Source organism: Macaca fascicularis, chromosome 13, assembly GCF_037993035.2.
Source record: "Macaca fascicularis isolate 582-1 chromosome 13, T2T-MFA8v1.1".
NCBI lineage: Eukaryota > Metazoa > Chordata > Mammalia > Primates > Cercopithecidae > Macaca > Macaca fascicularis.
Genome location: NC_088387.1, coordinates 36,822,752 through 36,849,711, shown reverse-complemented (window position 1 = coordinate 36,849,711; position 26,960 = coordinate 36,822,752). Strand labels below are relative to the sequence as shown.

The following is a 26,960-nucleotide window of genomic DNA, read 5'->3' as shown; positions in this document are numbered from 1 at the left end:
GTGCCCTCCAGAGTAGCAGCAGCCCAAACTGTACCTGGAACCCTCTGAGCCAAGGGTAGAGTTGGAGCTATGGGGATTTGGGAAGCAGCTTCCATAGGTGGCTCAGGGCAGCGATGCCCAAGACTTGTCTACTGAGACAATTCTTGCCTCCTAGGGCTCTGGACCTGCAATGGAGGGACTACCTGGAAGAGTTCTGAAATGCCTTTGAAGTCTTTACCCCTTGCCTTGAATGGTAGCACCTGGCTCCCGTTTAGTCATGCTAATCTCTCTAGCAAGTGGTTGTTCTGCAGGCCTCTTCGAATCCTTTCGTGAAAATGCTCTTTCCTTCCCTACCACATGAGTAGGCTACAAATTTTCCAAATTTTTACCCTCAGTTCCCCTTTTAATTAAAAGTCCCAACTTTAAGTCATTTCTTTCCTTCCATATCTGATTGTAGGCTGTTAGAAGGAGCTATGGCACTTATTGACCACTTTGTGGTGAAAAAATTAGATTATGAAAAATTTCAAATTTCTTCCAGCAGATAACCTAGGTCATCACTCTTAAATTCAACCTTACACAAACCCCTAGCGCATGGACACAATACAGCCAAGTCCTTTGCTAAGGTATAACAAGGGTGGCCTTTGTTCCAGTTCCCAATAAGTTCCTTATTTCCATCTGAGACTTCATCAACCTGGCTTTCACTGTTCATATTTCTGTCAGCATTTGGTCACAACTTAGACAGTCTCTAAGAAGTTCCAGACTTTCCCTCATCTTCCTGTCTTCTGAGCTTTCCAAACTCTTCCAGTCTCTTCTCATTACTCAGTTCCAAAGCTGCTTCCACATTTTCTGGTATCTTTATAGCAACGCCCCATTCCTCAGTACCAATTTTCTGTATTGGTCCATTTTGCATTGCTATTTAGAAATACCTGAGGCTGGATAATTTATAAAGAAAGGAAGTTCGTTGGGCTCACAGTTCTGCAAGCTGTACAAGTATGGCAGCAACCTCTTCCTGGCTTCTGGTGAGGCCTCAGGAAGCTTTTACATATGGTGAAAGGCAAAGAGGGAGCAGATATGTCACATGGTGTGAGAGAGAGCAAGAAAGAGGGGAGAGAGGCACCAGACTCTTTTAAACAACTAGCTCTTATATGAACTAATTGAAGGAGAACTCCCTCATTTCTGTGGGGAGAGCACCAAGCCATTCATGAGGGATCCACCTCCATGACCCAAACACCTCCCACTAGGCCTCACCTCCAATATTGGGAATCACATTTCAACATGAGATTTGGAGGGGACAAACATTCAAACTATGTCACTCTGTAGGAACACAGAAACCAAGTTACATGGTTGACCTTAAATACAGATGATTATAATAAAAGAATAGAGGATGGAAGACCATTGAGAGTTTTGGTAAGGGTAGTTACAGGAAAAAGAAGAGATATAGAAAGCGCTTATAGACTGGGAGAAAAGGAGCAACAAGTAGGTGGAAATTTCTTTGAAACATGATGTAATTAGACTAAGGATGTGACACAGCTGGAAGGATGGGAGAGGTTATTATCAAAATTGAGCTTAAAATTTCTAATGGGGAGCAGTTCCAAGTGATGACAATGTTCTGAGGTTGACCATGGGTATGGGTGACTGAAAGAGATAAGAGGATGTGCACTGGAGTTAGAGGCCAAAGAACTGCAAGGTTAGGCTGTTGGATGTCCACATGAACCCTGAACTGGGGTTGTGTCACCTCACATGGTGCCTGGAATGCAGTAGATAAATCAGTAACACTTTGTTCAGTGGAACAGACATGTAATAGAAAGGAAGGTTGGCTATGATCCAGGTGGAAAGTCTCCAGTTAATATGGACAATAGCTACCAGGTTGGATAGTGAAAACATGAGAGGATGACTAGATGCCATGAGTCAAAAAAAGGAGTTTTCCAAATAAAGACATTGAAGCTAGAAAATTATAGACTGTGGAAATTTTTGCAAGACCTACAATCTGATTTCTTTAACAACACATTTTATTTGCTTCTTTTTCAAAGGTAAATAGGAGATGATGAAGTTTATAGATTAGAAGAGACAGGAGACAAAATGATCTCTGTAAGCTTTGTTTAGATCCTAACTTAACATACTAAATATACATAATTACATACTCTTAAATATACACAATAACATACTATTATTTAAACATATGCTTACATATATTTATAATTTATTCAGGGAAATGTGAACACTACATACTTGCTAATATTAAGGAATTATTGCTAATTTTTTAGATGTAATTGTGGTACTGTGATTATGGGTTTTTTTGTTTTGTTTTGTTTTGTTTTTTTGGAGATAGAGTCTCTCTCTGTTGCCTCGGCTGGAGTGCAGTGGCATGATCTCCACTTACTGCAGCCTCCGCTCAAAGGATCCTCCCACTTCAGCCTCACAAGTAGCTGTGACCACAGACATGTACCACCACGCCCAGCTAATTTTTGCATTTTTTTGTAGAAATGGGGTTTCACCATGTTACCCAGGCTGGTCTTGAACTCCTGAGCTCAGGTGTTCCTCCCACCTTGGCCTCTCAAAGTACTGGGATTAAAGGTGTGAGCCACCATGCCTGGCCTATGTGGTTATACTTTTTTAAAGAGTCTTTGTCTTGTAGAAACATATTGAATTACTAAAGGATAAGATCATATGATGCATTAAATATTAAAATAATCCTAGAGGCTGAGGGAGGGGGTGGGTGTATTAATGAAATAAGATTGGCCTTTTTCTAAAAAAATGTTGAAAGTGGGTGAAACATCAAGTTCACTATTCTCTCACTTTATATGTACTTGAAATTTTCCATAGCAAAATAATATTTTGACTCTTAGTTACATCCTTCAACACCTAAACTCTCTTGCAACATGTGTAGGATGGCTGTCCACATGTGACCAAAGCTACAAACAGTAGACACTGTCATACCAAATTCACAGAGGTTTCATTGAAAATTCTTATCAGTGCCTTCAACCAAAAACCTTACCCAGGTTATGATACCAAGCAATTGGTAGCATATATTCACAAATCAACACTAATCAGAACCCAGATTAGGTTCCAGAAATTAAGAGCTAGACACCCATTCCAGAGAAGACAGGAACCTGGATCAGCTAAGACCAAGGACAGAAGAAAAGAGTCAAGTATGACAGTGTTGTCCCAGCTACACCCCCTACCAATCAGAGCCCTCATCAAAGCATTTAGGAACAATCCTTACCCTGCTATTGATGCCAAAGAACAACTTGCTAAAGAAATTGGGGCTCAAGAGTGAAGAATCCAAATTCCATTTCAAAACTGAATATCTAGATTCCCTGACTAGAGAAAAAGAGTATGTAAGGAAGCCTTAGAACTAAGACAAGACCGGAAATAAGACCTTTGTGATGAGAGAGTTCCGGGTAATCAAACTGTTGTTTCCAGGTCAGTTCACAAGCAGAGCCTATTGGGCGTCCAGTGCCTCTATATGTTGGAATCAGCTGCTCTATTGGGAGAAGGAAGATAGTCCAACAAAATGGCTTCTGTGCGAAACTATAATTTTACACAAAAACCAAGCCTTCTTCATGAATAGTGTGTTTAGACCTAAAGATAAAATTTCATTTCAAAAATTCTTAGTAAGCCACATAATGTAGGCTCATTAGGACTGCAACAGCAAATAGAATGCTTGTCATCCCAATAATTCTTTCTTTGGCATCAATAGTATCAATTTCTCAGGAAAAGATTATTAGGAATTTGAACTAGAAAGAGAAAAAAACTACCATAATTCAGAAATGAATAAAGCTTGCTTGATAGAGAATAATTCATCACCACAGAATGAAGCTAAGACAAGCTCTCTACACCAGTGTTCTCAAATTTTGGTGTACATCAGAATCATCTGGGGTTCTTGTTAAAACAGACTCCTGGGGCCCATCCTCCAGTTTCTGATTCAGTAGATCTGGGCTACAGACCAAGAACCCACATTTCTAATAAGTTACCAGATGATGCTAATGCTGCTGATTTTGCAAACATACTTTGAGAACTACTGTTTTAAGGTGATTAAATATACATAAGGAGAAACTGTTTTCAAAGCTATCAGAGAGATGAGGTTATACATTGTTCCCTGAAGCATCTTGGTTTCCAAGGCTAAATCCACTGGGAACTCAAATGTTGGCAGGACTGGTGTTTCAATCCAGGTTTCCTCCACCTCCCAAAGAAGGCAGTTTCTTTGACAGCTGGTTTTCTCTGTCGAAAACCATAGAGTAACCAGAATTATGATTAATCTCACTTAGAGAAACAATTGCAGGCTTTTCCCAATTTGGTAAACCCCAGATGTATGAAAGCAGTGTTAAATCCTTATTGTTAGTTCTGCCATGTCCTGACTATTTAAGCAGAATATCCCATGGAAGAAGATTCCCCACAAGAGTCTCATTGATACTTGGCACAACTGCTTGCTAAGTAGGAAAGATCTCTATGTCATACAGATTAAGCAAGAGTTACTTGAAAATGTTAAAAAAGCCACGTTAGCTGTCACAGACATATTCTCTGATCATGTGTAGTAACAATTTTAACAACTTTATTGAGGGATAATTTACTTATTATACAATTGACCCAGTTAAGATATTCACTTCAATGGCATTTAATATCTTCACAGAGTTGTGCAACCATCACCAGATCAATTTAGAACATTTTAATTACACCCCCAAAAACAAAATGCCATACCCATAGCCCTCATCCCCCAGTGCCATCATCACCAACGCTAGGCTACTCCTGTCTCTATAGATTTGCCTGTTCTGGTTTTTTGTGTCCTGTCCTCTCATTTAACATAATATTTAAAGATTCGTCTCTGTTGTGTCAAGTGTCCATACTTCATTCCCTTTTATTGCAAATAATATACTATTGCATTGATATGCCACATTTTATATATTCATTCTCAGTTGATGAACATTTATGTTGTTTCCACTTTCTGACTATTATGAATAATGCCATAAACATTTGTGTACAAGTTTTTGTGTGGACATGTGTTTTAATTTCTCTTATGTATTTACTTAGTGAAATTGCTGAATTATATGATATGTTTAACTTTTTCATGAACTGCCAGACTGTTTTCCTAAAAGCCTGTATCATTTCACATTCCCACCGTCAGTGTATGAGGGTTCCAATTTCTCCACACCCTCACAACATTTATTATTATCTTTTTTATTATAGCCATCCTAGTGGGTGTGAAATGGTACCTTATGGCTTTGATTTGCATTTCCCTAATGATAATGAACATCTTTTCTTGTGCTTCTTGGCTGCTTGTGGAACTGTCTGTTCAGATTTTTACCATTTTAAACTGGATTATTTGTCTTTTTATCATGCAGTTGTAAAAGGCTTTTTTAAATATCCTAACTACAAGTTTCTTACCAGATATATGATTTGCAAGAATGTTCTCCCATCCTATGGGCTGTCTTTTCACTTTCTTGGTAGTGTCCTTTGAAGCACAAAAGCTTTTAATTTTCATGATGTCCAGTTTATCCATTTTTTTTTCTGTTGCTTGTGCTTTTGGTGTCACAACTAAGAAACCATTGCCTAATCCAAGGTCACAAACATTTATACCTATGTTTTCTTCTGAGAATTTACCCAGCACTTTGGGAGGCCGAGACGGGCAGATCACCTGAGATCGGGAGTTTGAGACCAGCCTGACCAACATGGAGAAACCCCGTCTCTGCTGAAAATACAAAATTAGCCAGGTGTGGTGGTGCACGCCTGTAATCCCAGCTACTCAGGAGACTGAGGCAGGGGATTGGCTTGAACCCAGGAGGCAGAGGTTGCAGTGAGCCAAGATCGCACCATTGCACTCCAGCCTGGGCAGCAAGAGCAAAACACTGTTTAAAAAAAAAAAAAAATTATATAGTTTTGGCTCTTACATTTAGGTCTTTGATACATTTTGAGTTAATTTTTTTTTTTTTTTTTTTTTTTTTTTGAGACAGAGTCTCACTGTGTCGCCAGGCCAGAGTGCAGTGGCACGGTCTCAGCTCACTGCAACCTCCGCCTCTCAGGTTCAAGCGATTCTCCTGCCTCAGCCTCCCGAGTAGCTGGGACTACATGCGCCACCACGCCCAGCTAATTTTTGTATTTTTAGTAGAGACGAGGTTTCACCATTTTGGTCAGAATGGTCTCCATCTCTTGACCTTGTGATCCACCTGCCTTGGCCTCCCGAAGTGCTGGGATTACAGGCATGAGCCACCACACCTGGCCTTTAGTTAATTTTTGTATATGGTGTGAAGTAAGGGTCCAACATTCTTTTCTTTTCTTTTCTTTTCTTTTTTTTTTTAAGGAGTTTTGTTCTTGTCACCCTGGCTGGTGTGCAATGGCACAATCTCGGCTGACTGCAACCTCCCATCCTGGGTTCAAGTGATTCTCCTGCCTCAACTTCCCAAGTAGCTGGGATTACAAGTGCCCACCACCATACCTGGCTTATCTTTTTGTATTTTTAATAGAGACAGATTTCACCATGTTGGCCAGGTTGGTCTCGAACTCCTGACCTCAGATGATCCACCAGCCTTGGCCTCCCAAAGTGCTGGGATTACAGGCATAAGGCATCATGCCCAGCCCCAACTTCATTCTTTTGCATGTGACTACAAGTTGTCACAGCATCGTTTGTTGAAAGACTATTCCCTACCCATTGAATGATTCTGGCAGCCTTGCTGAAAATAAGTTGACTACAATTGTGAGAGTTCATTTCTGAATTCTCAATTCTATTCCATTAGCCTATATGTCTATCCTCATTCCAATATCACACCGTCTTGATTACTGCAGCTTTGAAATAAGTTTTACAATCCAGTAGCATGACCCCTCCAACTTTGTTTTCCTTTTTCAAGATCGTTTTGGCTATTCCAGGTCCCTCGAACTTTCATATGAGTTTTAGAATAAGCTTGTCAGTTCCTGAAAAGAAGCCAGCTAAGATTTTGATAAGAATAGCATTGAACCTGTAGATCAATTTGGGGAATATTAACATCTTAACAACATTAAGTCATCTGATCTATGAACATGTAGTGTTTTTCCACTTATTTGGATCTTCTTCAACTTTATCCAACAATATTTCATAGTTCTCAGAGAAGTTTTGTACTTCTTTTGTTAAACTTACTTTTAAGTAATCTATTCTTTCTGATACTATTGTAAATTGAATTACTTTCTTAATTTTTGCCATGATTTAAATGTGTTCCCCAAAGTTTCTTTATTAGAAACTTAATCCCCAATACAGCGGTGTTAACTAGTGATTAGGTCAGAGGACTCTGAGCTCATGAATGGGTTAATGTCATTGCCATATGAGTGGTTTAGTTATCACAAGAGTGGGCTTGTTATAAAAGCAAGTTTGGGCCTCTCTTGCTGTCTTGCTCTCTTGCCCTCTCTTGCCTTTCTGCCCTCCACCATGGGATGAGGCAGTATACAGGCCCTTGTCAAATGCCATATCATGCTCTTGGACTTCCAGCCTCCAGAACCATAAGCCGAATAAATCTATCTTCTTTATAAATTACCCAGTCTCAAGTATTCTATTATAGCAGCACAAAACAGGCTAAAACCATTTTCTCATTTCTCATTACTACTGTGTAGAAATACAGTTGATTTTTGTACATTTTTGTATCCTGCAACCTTGCCAAACTTATTTATTGGTTTTAATAGTTTTTGAGTGAGTTCCCTAGTGTTTTGTATATACAAAATCATGTCACCTTCAAATAAAGATAAATTTACTTCTTTTCTAATCTAGATGCTTTTATTTTTCTTGCTTAATTGCCCTAGATAGAACCTACAACACCATGTTGAATAAATGTTATAAGAGCAGATATTTGCCTTGTTTCTGATCTTAGAAGAAAAGCATTCAGTCTTTCATCATTAAGTATGATATTAGCTGTCAGCTTTTCATAGATATCTTATATGGTTTGGCTGTGTCCCCACAAAATCTCATCTTGAATTCTCATGTGTTGTGGGAGGGACCCAGTGGGAGGTAATTGAATCACGGGAGCAAATCTTTCCCATGCTGTTCTTGTGATAGTGAGTAAGTCTCACGAGATCTGATTGTTTTAAAAAGAAGAATTCCCCTGCACAAGCATTCTCTCTTTGCCTGCTGCCATCCATGTAAGACATGACTTGCTCTTCTGCCATGATTGTGAGGCTTCCCCAGCCACATGGAATTGTAAGTGCAATTAAACCTCTTTCTTTTATAAATTGCCCAGTCTTGGGTATGTCTTCATCAGCACTGTGAAAATGGACTAATACACTATCCCTTATCAGGTTAAGGAAGTTCTCTTCTATATTCCCAGTATGTGGAGTGTTTCTCACAAGAATTTTTAAGCCACTACTTGGATCGAGTGAAGGAAGACATAGAAAAATTAAATCGTGGAAGATAAATATTGAACTTGAGAAAGAAAGTTTACCTTGATGGATTTTTGCTGATAATACTGCTATAGGAGTATGCAATAATTATTATCAACTTAAAGTTTGAATTACTGTAATTCTCATAACCCATTTAATGACCTATCCATTAGCCTTCTAAAGGAAAAATACACTTCCTTATTCCACTTAACATTCTCTCATTTTTTCTTTAGGTCTCAGGAACTTGAGTATGATGCTAAGAAGTGTGAGGACAAGGGTTCTAGTATATTGCACAATTTCAGTAGGTTACCCAGGGTCCTGATAGGTTGCCTAATACACTATGGCTTTAATAAGATTTGTCACTAGTGAAGGATGAGCAGGGAATCCTTATTCCCAAATATTTAAACTTATCTTCTCATCCAAAGAAAACACAGAACTATGCCCTTCCTCTGGGCAGGAATTTCCAGTCACAGAGAATTTTTCAGTGGTGAATTTGTGCACTCACGCATCAATACCTTCAAAAAAGTATTCCTCTGAGGCCAGGAATTGCCTTTGGAAATGCCAGATGGCTTCTGATGGAAAGGATAAACTGAAAAATGCTCTGAGGGCTTCAGCCAACCAGAGACTGCGTGAAGGATCAAGCAGCAAAGCTAAAAAGAGGGTTTTGAGCAAAACATAATAGAGTCACATATATCATAATGGGAAATTCGATTTTATAAAAAGGAGAGAGGAGCTCCTAGCAAAGAACTTGGTGATAAAGAGGGAAGAGATTGAACATTCTCTAATGATCCTGCAATACAGACATGGGATTTTGCAAAGGGTGATCTTTAAGAAATGCCTGGATATCTAGGCTTTATAGATTATAAGAAATCCAAGTCATTTCCACAGAAAATTTTTGCCATCACTACCATCAAAATCTCCATGAGAATAGGACAGAAAAATACCCAAAAGAGGCACAGGGAGAAGTTGATCTGTTCCAGCCATGTGATATGAAGAAGCCCTTGAGGACCAAACAGGTCAGTGTCACTATCTAGGAACCTACAGCAGCACAGTACAGGGGAGCACAGAGAGAAAGACCTCAACATAACTACAGAGTTAAGTCCACTGCAAGTCCACTGCAAATCCACTGCAGAATGGCAAGACTTTCTTGGGTAGAGTGGGATCTGATAAGGACTTTGAAAGTCAGCAAATGTATATACAGACTGCACAAAAGCTAAAGCTGAAGAACTAATCAAAAATGTCAAGCCAGGAAATCTATACTCCTGCCATGTCAGCATGTTGTCAGTCATAAGGAAACACTCTCTATTCAGGCCATTATGCCAGTGATGGTTTCAACATCAGGAAGGAGGCTTGGTTCGTTTATACTGACAAGAATAGCTAAAATCAAAGAAGTGAGTAACTAAGATAGAAGTTACTGTTATCTTTTGTATGAACAAGACCTTTAATACACTATTGTGAACAGCAATTTACTCTAAATCACTTAATGTGAAAGTGGGGAGAACCACTTAGCAGTGATAGTGAGATACAACTCTTGGGCTGGCATGCATACATAACTCACTTCTGTGGTACAGTCCCTTCTTCCTCCTGAGAATCATTCACCTTCCACCTTCCTGGAGAGACAACTAGCACTAGGACAAATCAAAGGACAAGAAACTGCATGCTAATTCTGCAGGAATCCTCTCCATAGCTTTAATTGATGCATCTCCTTTCTGTATTCTATGTACTTAACCATGTTCTTGGATATATGTATTGGGTGACTAGCACCCAAATGAGGGTGTGTTTTATGCACATTTATTTTCTGCATATTTAAAAGTTTCGTAAAGAAAATTAGTTCACACACATGAGAAATTGCACATGTTACATATGCTTGTAACAAACTAAGAGCTTGTGATAAAGCCACTGAGAACCAAGATCACTATGTAATATTAGTGACAGTTTGTCCTGTTTGCAAGAAAAATATTTCTCCAACTTTTTAAGTTCAAAAGCATTTCATGAGTGTGTTACCATTTTGGTATTTAAATAGCAACCCCAATAAGTTATTGGTGTTTTGTATGTTGTAATTCATTGTAAACTCTTGGATCACGTTTTAGCAAAGTAAAAAGCAAATAGTTTATATAATCAAAGCCTTTTGAAATAAAAACGATAAAAGAAGTTGTTCCAAAAGTAGAGAAGGAGGGAATTTTCTCTAACACATTCTATGAGGCCAGTATTATCCGGATACCAAAACCAGATAAGGACACAACAAAAAAAGAAAATTATAGACCAATATCCCTGAAAAATATAGACTCAAAAGTCCCCAACAAAATACTAGCAAACCTAATTCAATGGCACATCAAAAAGATAATGTAATATAAAGATAATATCAAAAAGATAATATGAAGTGGGTTTTATCCAGGGATGCAAGGATGGTCTAATGTATGCAAATCAATAAATGTGATACATCACATAAACAGATTTAAGGACAAAAATCATATGATCTTCTCAATAGACTCAGAAAAGCATTTGATAAAATTCAGCATCCCTTCATGAGAAAAACCCTCAATAAATTAGGCATAGAAGGAACATATCTCAAAATAACAAAGCCCATGTAAGATAACCTCACAGCCAACATTATACTGAATAAGGAAAAGTTGAAAACATTTCCTCAAAAATCTGGAAGAAAACAATGAAGCCCACTTTTACCGCCTCTCTTCAACATAGTACTAGAGTCCTAGCCAGAGCAATCAAGCAAGAGAAAGAAGTAAAAGGCATACAGTTTGGAAAAGATGAAGTCAAATTATTCCTGTTTATGGATGATACGGTATGGTATGACATATCCAAAAAATAAAATTTAAAACTTCACCAGAAAACTCCTAAATTTGATAAATGAATTTAGAAAGTTGCAGAATACAAAATCAACATATGAAAATCAGTAGCCTTTCTACATGTTGATAATGATCTAGCCGAGAATGAAATTAAGAAGGAAACCCATTTATAATAGCTACCAAAAACAAAAACAAAAAAACACAACATACCTGGCTGGGTGCACACCTGTAATCCTTGCACTTTGGAAGGCGAAGATGGGTGAATTGCTTGAACTCAGGAGGTCAAGACCAGCCTGGGCAACATGGCAAAATGCCATCTCTACTAAAAATACAAAAAATTAGCTGGGTGTGGTGGTGCTTGCCTGTAATCCCAGCTACTTGGGAGGCTGAGGCTGGAGAACTGCTTGAACTCAGGAGGTGGAGGTTGCAGTGACCTGAGGAGATTGTGCCACTGAACTCCAACCTGGGCAACAGAGCAAGACACTGTCTCAAAAAAAAAAAAAAAGAAAAAGAAAAAAAACAGTACCTAGAATATATATGTTTAACCAAGGAAGTGAAAGATCTCTACAAAGAAAACTACAAAACACTGAAGAAAGGAATTGTGGATGACAGAAATAAATGGAAAAACATCCCATGCCCATGGATAAGAATAATTACTATCAATAAAATGACCATACTGTCCAAAGCAATCCACAGATTCAACATAAACCCTATAAAATACCAACATCGTTTCTCACAGATTTAGAAAAAGCAATCCTAAAATTATATGGAACCAAAAAAAAGCCCAAATAGCCAATGCAATCTTAAGCAAAAAGGAAAAAGCTGGAAGCATCACATTATCTGACTTTGAATTATATTACAAGGCTATAGTAACCAAAACAGCATGGTACTGTTATAAAAATAGATACATAGATCAATGGAACAGAATAGAAAATCCAGAAATAAAGCCACGTATTTGCAACCAACCAATCTTTGGCAAAGTCAACAAGAACATACAAAAGGAAAAAGACACCTCTTTCAGTAAATGGTGGCGGAAAAATTGGATTGCCATTTGCAGAAGAATGAAACTGGACCCATATCTCACTCTATATAAAAACCAACTAAAGATGAATTAAAGACTTAAAAAATAAGACCCGAAACTATAAAAATACTAGAAGAAAACCTAGGGAAACTCTTCTTGACATTGGTCTAGGCAAAGAATTAACAACTAAGACCTCAAAAGCACAGGCAACAAAAAATAGGCAAATGGGACTTAATTAATCTAAGAAGCTTCTGCTCGGCAAAAGAAATAATCAGCAGAATAAATGAATAATCTGCAGAATGGGAGAGAATACTTACAAACTATGCATGTGACAGGGGACTAATATCCACAATACACAAGAAACTCAAGGAACTCAATAACAATAACAAAAGAGATAATACAATTAAAAATAGGCAAAGGACATAAATAGACATTTTTCAAAAAATATACAAATGGCTAACAGGTATATGAAAAATACTCAACATCATTAATCATCAGAGAAATGCAAACTAAAACCACAATGAAATATTATCATACCCCAGTCAGAATAGCTATTACTAAAAAGTAAAAAAAATAACAAATGTCAGTGAAGATGCAGAGAAAAGGAAATATACATTCCCACTTTGGTGGGAATGTAGATTAGTGCAACCCCCATGGAAAATAGTATTAATTTTTTTTTTTTTTTTTGAGACATGATCTCACTCTGTCACCCAGGCTGGAATGCAGTGGCACAATCACAGCTCACTGCAACCTCAAACTTCTGGGCTCAAACAATTCACCTGCCTCGACCTCCTGAAGTGCTGGGATTACAGGCATGAGCCACCATACCTGGCAGAGATTTCTCAAAGAAGTAAAAAGAACTATCATTTGATCCAGCAGTCTCACTACTAGGTATCTACCCAAAGGAAAGGAACCAATATATCAAAAAGATAATTGCGCTCATGTTTATCACAACACTGTTCACAGTAGCAAAGATATGAAATCGACCTACATGTCCACCAATGAATGATTGGATAAATAAAATGTGGTATATATACACAATTGAATACTATATTCAACCATAAATATAGATAAAATCATGTCTCTTGCAGCAACATAGATGAAACTGAAGACCACTGTCTTAATTGAAACAAGTAAGACACAGAAAGGCAAATATCACATGTTCTCACTCATAAAGGAGAGCTAAATATTATGTACACATGAATGTAGAGAAAGGGATGATAGACAATGGAGATTCAGAGGGGTGAGAAGGTGGGAAGGGGATGGATGATAAAATAAATTACTTAATGAGCACAGTGAACATTATTCAGGTGATGGAAACCCTAAAAGCAGTGACTCAACCATTATTGCAGTTTATGCATGTAACAAAATTATACTTTTACCCCATGAATTTATACAAAAAAGAGTGTCCACCTGAAACAAAATATAAAGAAATTGATGCTGGAAAGGTTAAGTGAATTATACTTAGCCACACATTGACACAACTAGAATTAGAACTAAGCCCCAAACGTGATGGCCCTATTGCATGGCTGTTCCTCCTAGACCCTGACACCTTTATAGTTAGTACCATAATACATCCCCACTTAAAGGAACAAGCATGTGAACACCATCTTTTCCCAATGGCCACAGAAGCGTGTGATCCAAGGCCATGGCCCTAGACCAGGTTGGGACACTTCCCTGCCCAACAGCATTACATACACACAGATACACACACACACAGAGTAAGGCTTGTTTGGACAGAACGGTGTTGATAGCTAGTGAAGGGCTAAGGGGAGGGCTGCTGTTTACAGTTGTGCAGGATGTACACTGAACAACCTATGGGGGAGTCATTCACATTGTAGATATTATAGGCTGTGTATTTATCATGACGGCTTTCTGGCACATTAAAAGTCCCTTGAAGAGGAGACACCTTTTTCTCTCACACGAAGGCTCCATATGGGTTGGGGAGGGACAAGGCCAGCAAGAACAGGAATGGGGTAGGTAAGGTAGGGTAGGATCAGTGAAAGAACCAAATTGATATAGGAAATGGCCAGGCCTGGGCATAATCATCAAGGCTGAAGTTGGTTCCAGAGAAGGGTCAGAAGGGGCTGGTGAGTGAATGAGATGAAGAAAGGGAGACAATAAACTTAGCCAATTTTCTGAAAAGTTGGCTTGTGAGTGGTTGCAAAGAAATGAAATAGTGGCTGGAAAAGTAGCTGCCATCAAGGGAAGATCTTTGTTTTGGTTTTATTTTAAGGATGGAATATAGTAATGCTTAATTGTATGATGATAGGAATATCAAGGAAACAGAGATCAATAATGCAGAAAGAGACAATGTAGGGGCTGAAAGTAAAGTCCACAATAATGTGAAACAGGCCAGAAGAGGCAAGGAAGGGAAGACAGCAGTTTCATAAATAGAGTGAATGTTGAGGGACTTCCCTCTTACCTAATATTTCATCTTGCTTGTGAGTCATGAGAACCATAGCTGTCTACAGATATTTGCTGAACAAATCCACCAAATAATATCTATAAAAAGATGTATACCCTCATGCCTGTAATCCCAGCACTTTGGGAGGCTGAGGCGGGTGGATCACGAGGTCAGGAGATTGAGACCATCCTGGCTAATACGGTGAAACCCCGTCTCTACTAAAAATACAAACAATTTGCCAGGCATGGTGGCAGGCGCCTGTAGTTCCAGTTACTCGGGAGGCTGAGGCAAGAGAATGGCATGAACCCAGGAGGCGGAGCTTGCAGTGAGCTGAGATCGTGCCACTGCACTCCAGCCTGGGTGACAGAGCGAGACTCCATCTCAAAAATAAATAAATAAATAAAAATAAAAAATAAATAAATAAATAAGTAAGTAAATAAAGATGTATAACCAATCAAGACAGAATAAGTACAAAAACACAAGGCACCATCCTCTGAGGGGCTGAAGGAGAAAATTAGGATAAAATTATGAAGGATCCTCATTCAACATACTTTTTTTTTCTTTTCAACTTTCAGGTGGTTTTTGCTCTTACAGACTTTGTGATAGAAAATCTTGGAAAACAGTTTATAGAGACGCCACCTGTGGACCTGGCTACACTGTATCAAGACATGTCATGCAACACTCCCCTGGTATTCATCTTAAGCACAGGCTCAGATCCCATGGGTGCATTTCAGAGGTTTGCCCGGGAAAGCGGATATTCAGAACGGTAAGGTCATGTTGTGCAGTTTTAATAATGCATATACGTATGAACATCTCTGTTAAAATTTGCCTTTGTTCTTCCCCTTGTGGAGCATAAACTCTTACATTCAGGTATCTCTTACTAAATAAATTAAGATATGTTAATAGTTAGCTATTGTTAAAATAGGGTCAAAAATCATAAAAGTAACTGTAAATGTTGTTTAAGCAAAGGAGAAATTGCTTAAAATGTTAAAGTATAATAATCTAGTGGAATAATGATTGAAATTTGTTTGGTATTTAACACAGGATTTTAACATAACCAAAAAGGTACTGAAGTGTACGCTCTATAATCAAATATACAGAAGAAGAGTTCTTTATGTTCCATTATTAATCTCATCTTTCTCATGAGTCTTCACTCTGCTGGGTAATAGGGACAAGGGGAATGTTTAAACTTACCCATTTACATTATTTTCTTCTGATTTAAATGTCTCCTTTACAGTAAGCTGATTTGGGTTTTTTAAATGAAAGTTCAGTCTTCCTGACTCCTCTTTCTATCCCTAATCCTCTCCAAGATGTTATCCAGGTGAGTAAAAAAGTACACAAGACCACACAGCGGCAGAGGAAAATAGGGGTCTCAGATCCACAAGGTAGCCTCCGGCTCTGTTGAGTTCCTTCATGGAGTGGCTGGTCTGGCCTGGTCCCTGGACTAGGAATTAAGGATGGGTTCCATTAAGGATGTGTTCCATTTCTTCGTTTGGAGTTCATGTTCTGTATTAGTCAGAAGTCTCCAGAGAAATAGAACTAATAAGATGTATGTGTGTATGTGTGTGTATGTGTGTGTGTGTGTATGTGTGTATGAAGTTGCAAGATTTGCAGTCAACAAACTAGAAACTCAGCACAGCTGATGTGTAGTTCCAGTCTGTGTCCAAAAGCCTGAGAGCCAGGAGAGCTAATGGTATGTGTACCAGTCCGAAACTCAGCAGGCTTGAGACACAAGAAGAGCCAATGTTTCAGTCTGAGTCTAAAGGCCAGAAAAAAAACTGATGTTCCTGCTTAATGGTCAGGTAGGAGAAGTTCTCTCTTATTCAGCCTTTTTTTCTATTCAGGTCTTCAATTGATTAGCTAAGTCCCAGTCACTTAGCTTAGGAAGGGCAATTTACTTTACTTCGTCTATTAATTGAAATGCTAATCTCACCCAGAAACACCCTTATAGACATACCCAGAATAATGTTTGACCAAATATGTAAATATCTCATGCCTCAGACAAGTTGACACATAAAATTAATCATCAAATGATCCTAAACGTTTGCCTTTGGTTCTGAAATCTCAACAAAGTGTTACTATAGACTTATTAAGAGTTTCTGTGAATCAGTAAGAAAAAGAAAACAACCCAATAGGAATGAAGACAAAAAATACAAACAGAATTCTCAGAAAAGGAAAACTAAATGCCCAATAAGCATATGAAAATACATCCAACCTTACTAGTAATTTGGAAACAACAAATTAAAACCATGAAAAGATGCCATTTCACACCTATCCAACTGGCAAAATGGTGGCAAAGATATGGAGCTATGGAAACAATTCATATTGCAAGGGGAGTAAAAAATAAGCCAAAATTATCTGGCAGCATATATTAAAGTTAAAGAGGGCATCTTCAATATCTCAACAATTCACTACTGAATTTGCATCATCGAGAAAAAAATCAATCATATTTGTATAAGAAACCACATTCAAGTCCTTTTTTAAATAACTTCAACTCTTAGACTTATGTGGTATTTCATTTTCTGTTCTTGCATTAATTCATTTTAGAAAATGGCCTCCCACTGCATCCATGTTGCTGCAAAGAACATATTATTCTTTTTATGACTGCATAGTGTTCCATGGTGTATGTATACATTTTCTTTATCCAATTCACCATTGATGAGTACCTACCTAGGTTGATTCCATATCATTGCTACTGTGAATAGTGTCAAGAACATTTACAGAAACATTGTTTGTAATAACAAAAGTTGGTAATAACCTAAATTTCCATCTAGAAAATGAGTATATAAATTGATACATTCATAAAAAGTAATATAATACAGTATAGCCATGAAAATGAATAAACTAGAATAATATCTATCAATATGACTATGTCACACAAACTAATATTGAGCAAAAAAGTTACATTTCAGAACTTAAATATTCAAGAAGTAGAATAAAATATGTAAAATTATTAAACAAGCAAATAATTGCATGTAACATTATTTAAGAATTCATATTTTTTTAAAAGTGTAAAGAAAGGTAGAGAAATTATTTGAAATCCAGAATAGAAATGACCTTGGGAGTGGAGGTTAGATCATGAGAGAGAAGTAAACAGGGAGAGGCAGACTACAATCTCAGATCTTGTAGATAATGTTTTATTTCTTAAGCTGGGTTGTGGATACATGAATACGCGTTGTATTAACTTCATCACTTTTGTGACTCTTAACTATTTCATAATAATTTTTAAAGTAAGGGTAGAATTCAAGATGACAATTAGAAAATTAGGAAGGTTATTAATCAGTAACTAATGAGTGCTAATTTCTTGATATATTCAGGAGGAAAAAAGAAGTATAGAATCACTATATTCCCTTAGGAAAATTAGTGGTTTAATGTATGTGTTAAAATTTTAGGGGAAAAGACTAAAATGATAAATGATCTGCAGCTTCCAAACAAGCAGAGGAGAAAAAGTATATAGTCCAATATTTCCATCCAAAAGCAGATAGGAATGAAGAAAATAAAAAATGAAGTATAGTAAGCCAAAAAGTCAAGCTAGAGAGTAGAAATTAGTGCAAATACCTACATAGGTATAAATATCTCACCTAAGAACAAATAAAAGTGATCAAGTTAGATTTCAAAGACAATTTTAATATATGCTATTTAGAAATCACATATACAATATAAAAACAATATATGCAATATATGCAATTTTGATATATGCTATTTAGAAATCACATATACAATATAAAAACAATACAGAAGGTAGAAAATAAAGAAATTCAAAAGATACATGCCATGCAAATACTAATGAAAAGAGAGCTAGTAATAGTTCCAACGTATATCACAAAACAGAGTTTGAAGCAAAACATTTTATTAAGGATAAAATGGAAAACTACATGATATACAAAATTATTCACAAAGAAGAGACACCAATTGTGAAATTGTACACAACTAACAACAAATGTTGAATTGTATAAAGCAAAAACTGGAGAAATTTATACAAGAAGAAATTGATAAATCAACATTAATATGGAAAATTTCAACACATCTGACAGAAACTGTCATGAAACAAACAAAAGTTGCAAAATTGGTAAAAATATAAAATATTCAGACAGTGAAATTAAGAACTTCGATTTCTGTACTTAACAAATGTAACAAATGCAAGATTTTCAAGTATCCACGGAACATTTACAAAAATTAGCCATGTGTTTAGAAAGACACATATTTCTAAAAGAAGACAGATATTTTCTCTGACCACAATAAAATCTTAGGAATCTATCTTAAAACATTATTTTTTAAACATTTTGGGAAACAAAAAAATGCACTTCTCCACGTCCATGTGTTAAAGAGAAAACATAATGGGAATTTCCATAAGTGGAAGTAGTTGACAAAAACAATATTACATTAAAAAACCTGTAGGATGTAGTCATGTGGCACTTAGCGGTAAATTGATACTTCTCATTCCAGTAATAACAAACTAAGGACTCAGATCAATATTTCCACTAAGAACACCCAGAAACCGTAGACAAAATATGTAAGGAAATATATGTTTGAAGGTCTGGAGAATTAACAAATAAGTGAAGAATATTTAGGAGAAAAGGAAAACCCTAGAGCAATGAGCCCAGCACTCAAGGCCGTTTTTTCCCTAGAGGCACCAGAAGAGGAGGCTAAAGGGCTGGGAAGCTGAGCAGACATTTTGATTACTACAAAGGACAAAGGAAACAAAATAAGAACCCAGAGCCCACTAAGTAGAAGGGGAGGCCGGTAAACCCCCCTTACTTTAGGTTTGCACTCCAAGGAGATTTATCAAAACAAATAATGCCAGGTAAGAAATAAATGCTTTGTGAAAGAGGTTAAGATGATCCCTGGCTACTAGTATCTCTGGATGCCTGCCAGAAAACATAAATCTTATCTGGGGGAACAGAACATTTTAGCTGCACAAGAAAATACGTATGAGAGAACCCCGGACTATGTGTTTAAAAACCAAGAAAAACAGTATATATTAGAAACAGAGCACAGAGTATCCTGATAGTGGATACATGACATTAATTTTAAGATAACTTTAAAATGTTCAAGGAAATAAAAAATTGAGAAAATTACAGACAATTTAAATTACTTAAAATAAAATTCTAGAATGTAAAAATATAACTGAGCCAGTCACAGTAGCTTATGCCTGTAATCTCAGCATTTTGGGAGGCTACGTAGGAAGATCACTTGAGCCCAGGAGTTTGAGACCAGACTGGACAACATAATGAGACACCATCATTACAAAAAATTAGCCAGGTGGAGTGGTGCACACCTGTAGTCCCAGCTACTCAGGAGGCTGAGGTAAGAGGATCACCTGAGCCCAGGAGGTTGAGACTGCAATGAGCCATGTTCATGCTACTGCACTCGAGCCTGAGTGACAGAGTGAGATCCTGTGTCAAAAAAAAAAATGTATATATATATAGATACACATATTTATAAGTATGTGTGTATATATATCTATATATATAACTGAAAGAAAGAATTCAATATATCAATTTGATGAATTGAAAGTATAAAGAGACAAAACAATGGAAAAGATGGAAGAGAAGATAAGAGACAGAGATACAGTGGCAAGATCTATTAAAGTGTAATTTGAGTCCCAGAAGGAGAGAAGAGTGCAGAATATTTTAATAAACAATGGCTGAGAATTTTCCAAAACGAAAGACATCCATCCACAGATTATATAAACTCTACTAAATCCCAAGCATAATAAATGCAAAGAAAATTCTCTACCTACACCCCTTACAGTGAATTGTGGGGGGGGGAAAGAACATATTAAAAACAGATTAACTTTAAAGATGCAACAAATATGCCATTGACTGATTTCTCTGCAGAAATAACGAAATCTGGAAGACATATATTCTAAGTGTGGAAAGCAAATTACTGTCAAAACTTCTCTTAAAAAATGAAGTCAACATTAAGCCTTTTTTAGACAAAAAAGAATTGAAAACGGAAACCCAAAAATAAATTAAGTAGAATAATGGTGGAACTATATCAAAACTTGTGAGATACTCCTAAAGCCAGAATAAGAGGGAAATTTATAGGCTTAAATATATATGTTATATAAAAAAAAATCGAAAACTTAGTAATTAAATTCTACTAGAATTTTAAAAATAAAAATAAGAGCAAGAATTAATGACTTAGGAAACATACAATAGACAGGATCCAAAAGACCAAAAGTTAACTTTTTAAGCTTAATAAAACTAATAAATTCCTGCTGAAACTGATTAGAGAGTCTAAAAAAATTTATCAAAATGAATAAGGGAATATCATTACAGATCAGCAGATATTAAAATGATTATATTATTAAAAAAACTTTTGTCATTGAATTTGAAAATTTTAGTGAAATTTAAAGTTCCTCAAAAAACATAATTTTTAAAATTGATAAGCATAAATAGCATTGCTGAATAGTCCAATAATTTTAAAAGAAATTTATTATTAGAAACCCTCCCACAATAAAAGCATAAAAAGTCAAATACTTCAAGACAAATATAGTAAAAGATATGTAAGATCTCACCACAGAAAAGTATATAATATTACTGAAGGAAATCAAAAAGACCTAAGTAAATGGATGGATATGCCATATTTATTAAGTGGAAGACTCAATATTGTAAAGATATCAATTCTCTTCAAGTTGATCTATATATTCAATGCCACCACATCAAAATACCATTCAGTGTTTTGGGTGGAAATTGACAAGATACTTCTAAAACTTACATATAAACGCAAGGACCAAGAAAAACCAAGCCAAGTGTTATATCAGCAAACAATGGCAGAGTAGAAATTCCAAAAATCTATCTCTACACGTGTAAAGAAAATGTATGTGCTAAGTTCAAGAGTAGGTTGAGTCAGATATCTGGGACAGTGTGACTCAGCAAGTTTGGAGCACAGGCACAAAACTCTATTTGTTATATAAACTGTTTGTGTAAACTCATACTTGGCTCTGAGCCACTATTTGTAAAAGGTACAACTGCCCTGCTGATGCTGTACATATTGTTCACACCCAGAGAGAGAGAGTGGAGTTGCTGACCCTGTAAGGGAGAGCCATGGGGGTGGCAGGAGCCATGGAGCCAGCCGCTGAGAAGGGCTGCAGCCAGAGCGGGCAACCAAGATAAAGACAGACAGAGCAGCCAGAGAATAAAAGCCATATTTTACCTGCCTATGGCCCCCCGAATGTTCTTTCAGCTATCTGCCACCCGTCCACCCACTCCCCCTCAGACCTCAGCATGGGCTTGAACCTGACACTTGGTGTGACAACACAAAAATAACAGTCTGGCAAAAACTGTCCTAATCAACTTTATCAAAACTCTGGAAAATAACCAAAGGTTTCAGCAACCAAGTGAATGCTTAATAAAGAAAAAACAGCTGAATCTAGACGGGAGAGCTTTGTGACATTTTAACTTACCCCAACCCACATTCTCTAGCTGAGCAGTGGTGTGAGTTCCTGGTGCCATAGTGAACAGAAAATATCTTGTTCTTGGGGGATTGTAGCTATTTGTTTTGGGCTGTCTGGTGGCTCTTTGAAGGACTAGGTCACAGGTCTTGATTTTATTTCATCTAACTAGGAATGCTCCAGGAGAGAGGTATTACCCTGGAAGATTTTGTCAAAATTATTTAAAGGTAAAATGTATGAGCCACTGCCTCCTGGCCCAAGGGATAACAGTTGAGGCAACAAGCAGACAAAGCAGAAAGCCTGAGAGGAAAGGTGAGAGTAAGATGCTTTGGGAAACAAAAAGTTTGAAAATCTCCCACATATTTTTGGGAATCCAGAAGGCCACACTCATGTTCACGGTTGGGTGTGTACTCACAAAAGACATGAGAAGGGACTAAGCTGTAACCTCTGGCTGATCTTCAGGCTTGGCCCAACCAGGAAGTGAAGGCTAATGCAGATTTGTAAACTGCTCAGCTGAGTGTTGAAATCAGACCCCAAGGCACACACAGAGCCCATCTGCAAAATCTGGGAAATTTTTGTTGTGGTTATTTCAGACATTTAATGAAATCTCTGTTGAATTACTAGCTAATCTAGTAACACTAAACTAATTGAATAGAGACATACAACAAAAAATACTGACCTTACAAAATTAGTTCACAAAAGTCATTAAAAAAACCAAAGACAACATCAAGAAACACTGGGAAGTGGGGACAGCCTAATTTCCAGAGTTGTGACATTATAATATTCTAAATGTCTGCTTTACAACAACAACAAAAAATGCAAAGTATCCAAAGAAATAAGAAATTATGACCCATTCAAAACAATAAAAACTGACCCTGATGAATGCCAGACATTGGGCTTACTAGACAAAAACTTTAAATCAACTATTTTAAATATGCTCATACAGTTAAAGGATACATGAACAAAGAACTAAAGGAAAACATGAGAATGATGCCTCACCAAAATAGAGAATATCAATGAGATAGAGTTTATCAAAAGGAACCAAGTAGAAATTCTGGAGATAAAAAGTACAATAATTAAAATGGAAAATATACAAAAGGGATACAAGAATAGATGTTAAGAAACAGAAGAAAGAACTATGAACATGCAGATAGGTCTGTTGAGATTACTCAATTTGATGGGCAGAAAGAAAAAAATACAAACAGAACCTGCCAGGTGTAGTGGCTCATACCTGTAATCCCAGCACTGTAGAAGGCCAAGGTGGAAGGATCATGTGAAGCTAGGAGTTACAGACCAGCCTAGGCAACAAGGCAAGACCCTACCTCTGCAAATAATAATAATAATTTGCCTGGCATGGTGGCATGTGCCTGTAGTCTACTCGGGAGGCTGAGGCAGGAAGATTGCTTGTGCCCAGGAGTTTGAGGCTCCAGTGATCTAAGATTATGCCACTGCACTGTAGCCTATTGGCAGAGCAAGATCCTGTGTCAAAAAAAAAAAAAAAAAGATGGGCCGGGCACAGTGGCTCACACCTTTAATCCCAGCACTTTGGGAGGCCAAGGCAAGTGGATCACCAGAGGTCAGGAGTTTGAGACCACCTTGCCCAACATGGAGAAACCCCGTCTCTACTAAAAATACAAAATTTGCTGGACATGGTGGTGCATGCCTGTAATCCCAGATACTCAGGAGGCTGAGGCAGGAGAATCGCTTGAACCTGGGAAGTGGAGTTTGCAGTGAGCTGAGATTGCACCATTGCACACAAAGAGCAAAACTCAGTCTCAAAAAAATAAATAAATAAAAGTTGACATAACCTAAGATACCTGAGAGATACCATCCACCATACCAACATACACTAATGGAAATCTGAGAAGAGGAGAAAGAGGGGGAAAGAAAGAACATTTGAAGAAATAATGTCCCATACTTCCCAAATTGATAAAAGATATGAATCTACACATCCAAAGACCTTAAAGATTCTAAGTAGGATAAACTCAAAGAGAGCTATACCAAGACACACTATAATCAAACTATCAAAAGACAAGACAAAGAAATAATCCTGAAAGCAGCAAGGGAGAAGTGAACTTTCACAGATGTGGCACATATACACCATGGAATACTATGCAGCCAAAAAAAAGGATGAGTTTGTGTCCTTTGTAGGGACATGGATGCAGCTGGAAACCATTATTCTCAGCAAACTATCGCAAGAACAGAAAACCAAACACCGCATGTTCTCACTCATAGGTGGGAACTGAACAATGAGATCACTTGGACTTGGGAAGGGGAACATCACACACCAGGGCCTATCATGGGGAGTGGGGACGGGGGAGGGATTGCATTGGGAGTTATACCTGATGTAAATGATGAGTTGATGGGTGCTGACGAGTTGATGGGTGCAACACACCAACATGGCACAAGTATACATATGTAACAAACCTGCACGTTATGCACATGTACCCTAGAACTTAAAGTATAATAATAAAAAATAAAACACACACACACACACACACACACACACAATGCAATCACATGCTGCCTACAAGAGATTCACATTAGATCCAACCAGTAACTAAAAGAGCTGAAGTGGCTATGATATCAGGAAGAAAAATAGACTTCAAGACAAAAGTTGTTACAAAAGACAAGGATATAATTTAATGATAAGACAATCATCAAAAAGACATAACAATTGTCAACCAAGTCCCAAAATATATAAAGTAAAAACTGACAGAATTGAAGGCAGAAATAGTTCAATGAAAACAGTTAGAAATTTCAATGTCCCATCTTTAATAATGGATAGAACAATTATGAAAAAAAGATAAGGTAATAGAAGACTTCAACAACATTAAAACTAATATTAACAGATTTGACAGACATATGTAGAACACTGTACCCAACAATATCAGAATAAACCTTCTTCTCAAGTACACATAGTACATTCTCCTGGATAGTTCATATGTCAGGCCACAAAGCAAGTCTCAATAAACTTAAGAAGATTGAACCATAAAAAACATCTTTTCAAACACTAAATGGAATAAAATTAGAAACAAATAACCGAAGGAAATATGGACAATTCAAAAATATATGGAAATTAAATGATACACTTTTAAGAAATCAAAAGGGAAATTAGAAAATGTTCATTTTTTAAAACTTCAACTTCTACTTTAGATTCAGGTTTCTTAACATGTGCGTATTGCATGTTACTGAAGTTTGGATACAAATGATCCTATCACCAAAATAGTGAGCATAATACCCAAGAGTTAGTTTTTCAACCCTCTCTTCCTCCCCTATCTGGTAGTCTCCAGTGTCCATTTTTCCAATCTTTATGTCCTTGTATACCCAATGTTTAGTTTCCCCTTATAAATGAGAATATGCAGTGTTTGGTTTTCTGATTCTGTGTTGTAATAATGACCTCCAGCTGCATCCATGTTGCTGCAAAGGACCAGATTTTACTCCTTTATGTGGTTGCATCATATTCCATGGTTTATAGTACCACATTTTCTTTATCCAATCCACCATTATGAGAGAATCTAGGTTGATTGAATATCTTTGCTATTGTGAATACTGCAAGTGCATGTGTATTCTTAGTAGAATAATTGATTTTCTTTTGGATATATACCTATTAATGGGAATGGTGGGTTGAATGGTAATTCTGTTTTAAGTTCTTTCATAAATCTCCAAATTGCTTTTTAAAGTGGCTGAATTAGTTTACACTGTGAATGAATGCACAGTTTATACACCGACAGTGTGTAAGTGTTCCATTTTCTATGCAGCCTCACCAGCATCTGTTAATTTTTGACTTTTTAATAATAGCCATTCTGACTGGTGTGAGATGGTATCTCATTGTGGTTTTTATTTGCATTTCTCTGATGATTAGTGACGTTGAGCATTTTTATATGCTTTTGGATGCCTGTATGTCTTTTTTTGAGAAGTGTTATTCATATCTTTTGTCCACTTTTTAATGGAGCTTTTTGCTGTTGAATTAACTTTCTTATGGATTCTGAATATTAGACTTTTTCAGATACATATTTTCTCCCAGTCTGCAGGTTGTATTTACCCTGTTGATAGTTTCTTTTTCTGCACAAAAAGTCTTCCACTTAATTTGGTCCCATATATCAATTTTTGATTTTTTGCAATTGCTTTGGAGTACTTAGTCATAAATTCTTTTCCAAGGCTGATGTCTAAAATGGTGGTTCCTAGGTTATCTTCTAAGATTTTTATAGTTTGAGGTCTTACATTTAAATCTTTAATCCATCTGGAGTTAATTTTGGTATATAGTGAAACATAAGAGTTCAGTTTTATTCTTCTGCATGTAGTTAGGCAGCTATCCTAACATCATTTATTAAACAGAAAACCTTTTCCTCATTGCTTATTAGTGTCAGTGTTGTCAAAGATGAGATGACTGTAGGTGTGCGGCTTTATTTCTGGGGTCTCTATTCTGTTCTATTGGTCTATGTGTCTATTTTTGTACCAGTACCATGCTGTTTTGGTTACTGTAACCTTATAGTACAGTTTGGAGTTGGGTAATATAATGCCCCAGCTTTGTTCTTTTTATGCAGGATTGCTTTGGCCATTCAGATTCTTTTTTGGTTATATATGAATTTTAGAATAGTTTTGCAGTGAAATGTGTAGTTTGATAGGAATAGTGTTGAATCTGTATATTGCTTTGGGCAGTATAGTCATTTTAACAGTATTGATTCTTCAAGTGAATTAGCATGGAATGTTTTTCCATTTGTTTGTGTCATTTATGATTTCCTCTGGTAGTATTTTGCAGTTCTCCTTGTAGAGATCTTTCACCTCCTTGGCTAGATGTATTATTCTTTTTGTGGCTATTGTAAATGGCATTCCTTTCTTGATTTGGCTCTCAGTTTAAATGTTATTGTTGTATAGAAATGCTATTGATTTTTGTGCATTGATTTTGTATCCTGAAACTTACTGAAGACATTTATCAGTCTTCCAGTTACAAAATCAAATGATTAGAGAAGAAAGATAGTTTGAGTTCTTCTTTTCCTATTTGGATGTATTTTATTT

At 36.9% G+C, this 26,960-nt stretch overlaps 1 protein-coding gene across 1 annotated transcript in view; it reads left to right on the top strand.

Moving 5' to 3' along the window:
- DNAH6 (dynein axonemal heavy chain 6) overlaps positions 1 to 26,960 on the top strand; it is a 367,549-nt gene that overhangs the window by 296,780 nt on the left and 43,809 nt on the right. Inside the window, exon 64 of the mRNA XM_005575454.5 lies at positions 15,118 to 15,308. Coding sequence (XP_005575511.2) covers positions 15,118 to 15,308 — 191 coding nt within the window. The remainder of the gene's footprint in view (positions 1 to 15,117; positions 15,309 to 26,960) is intronic.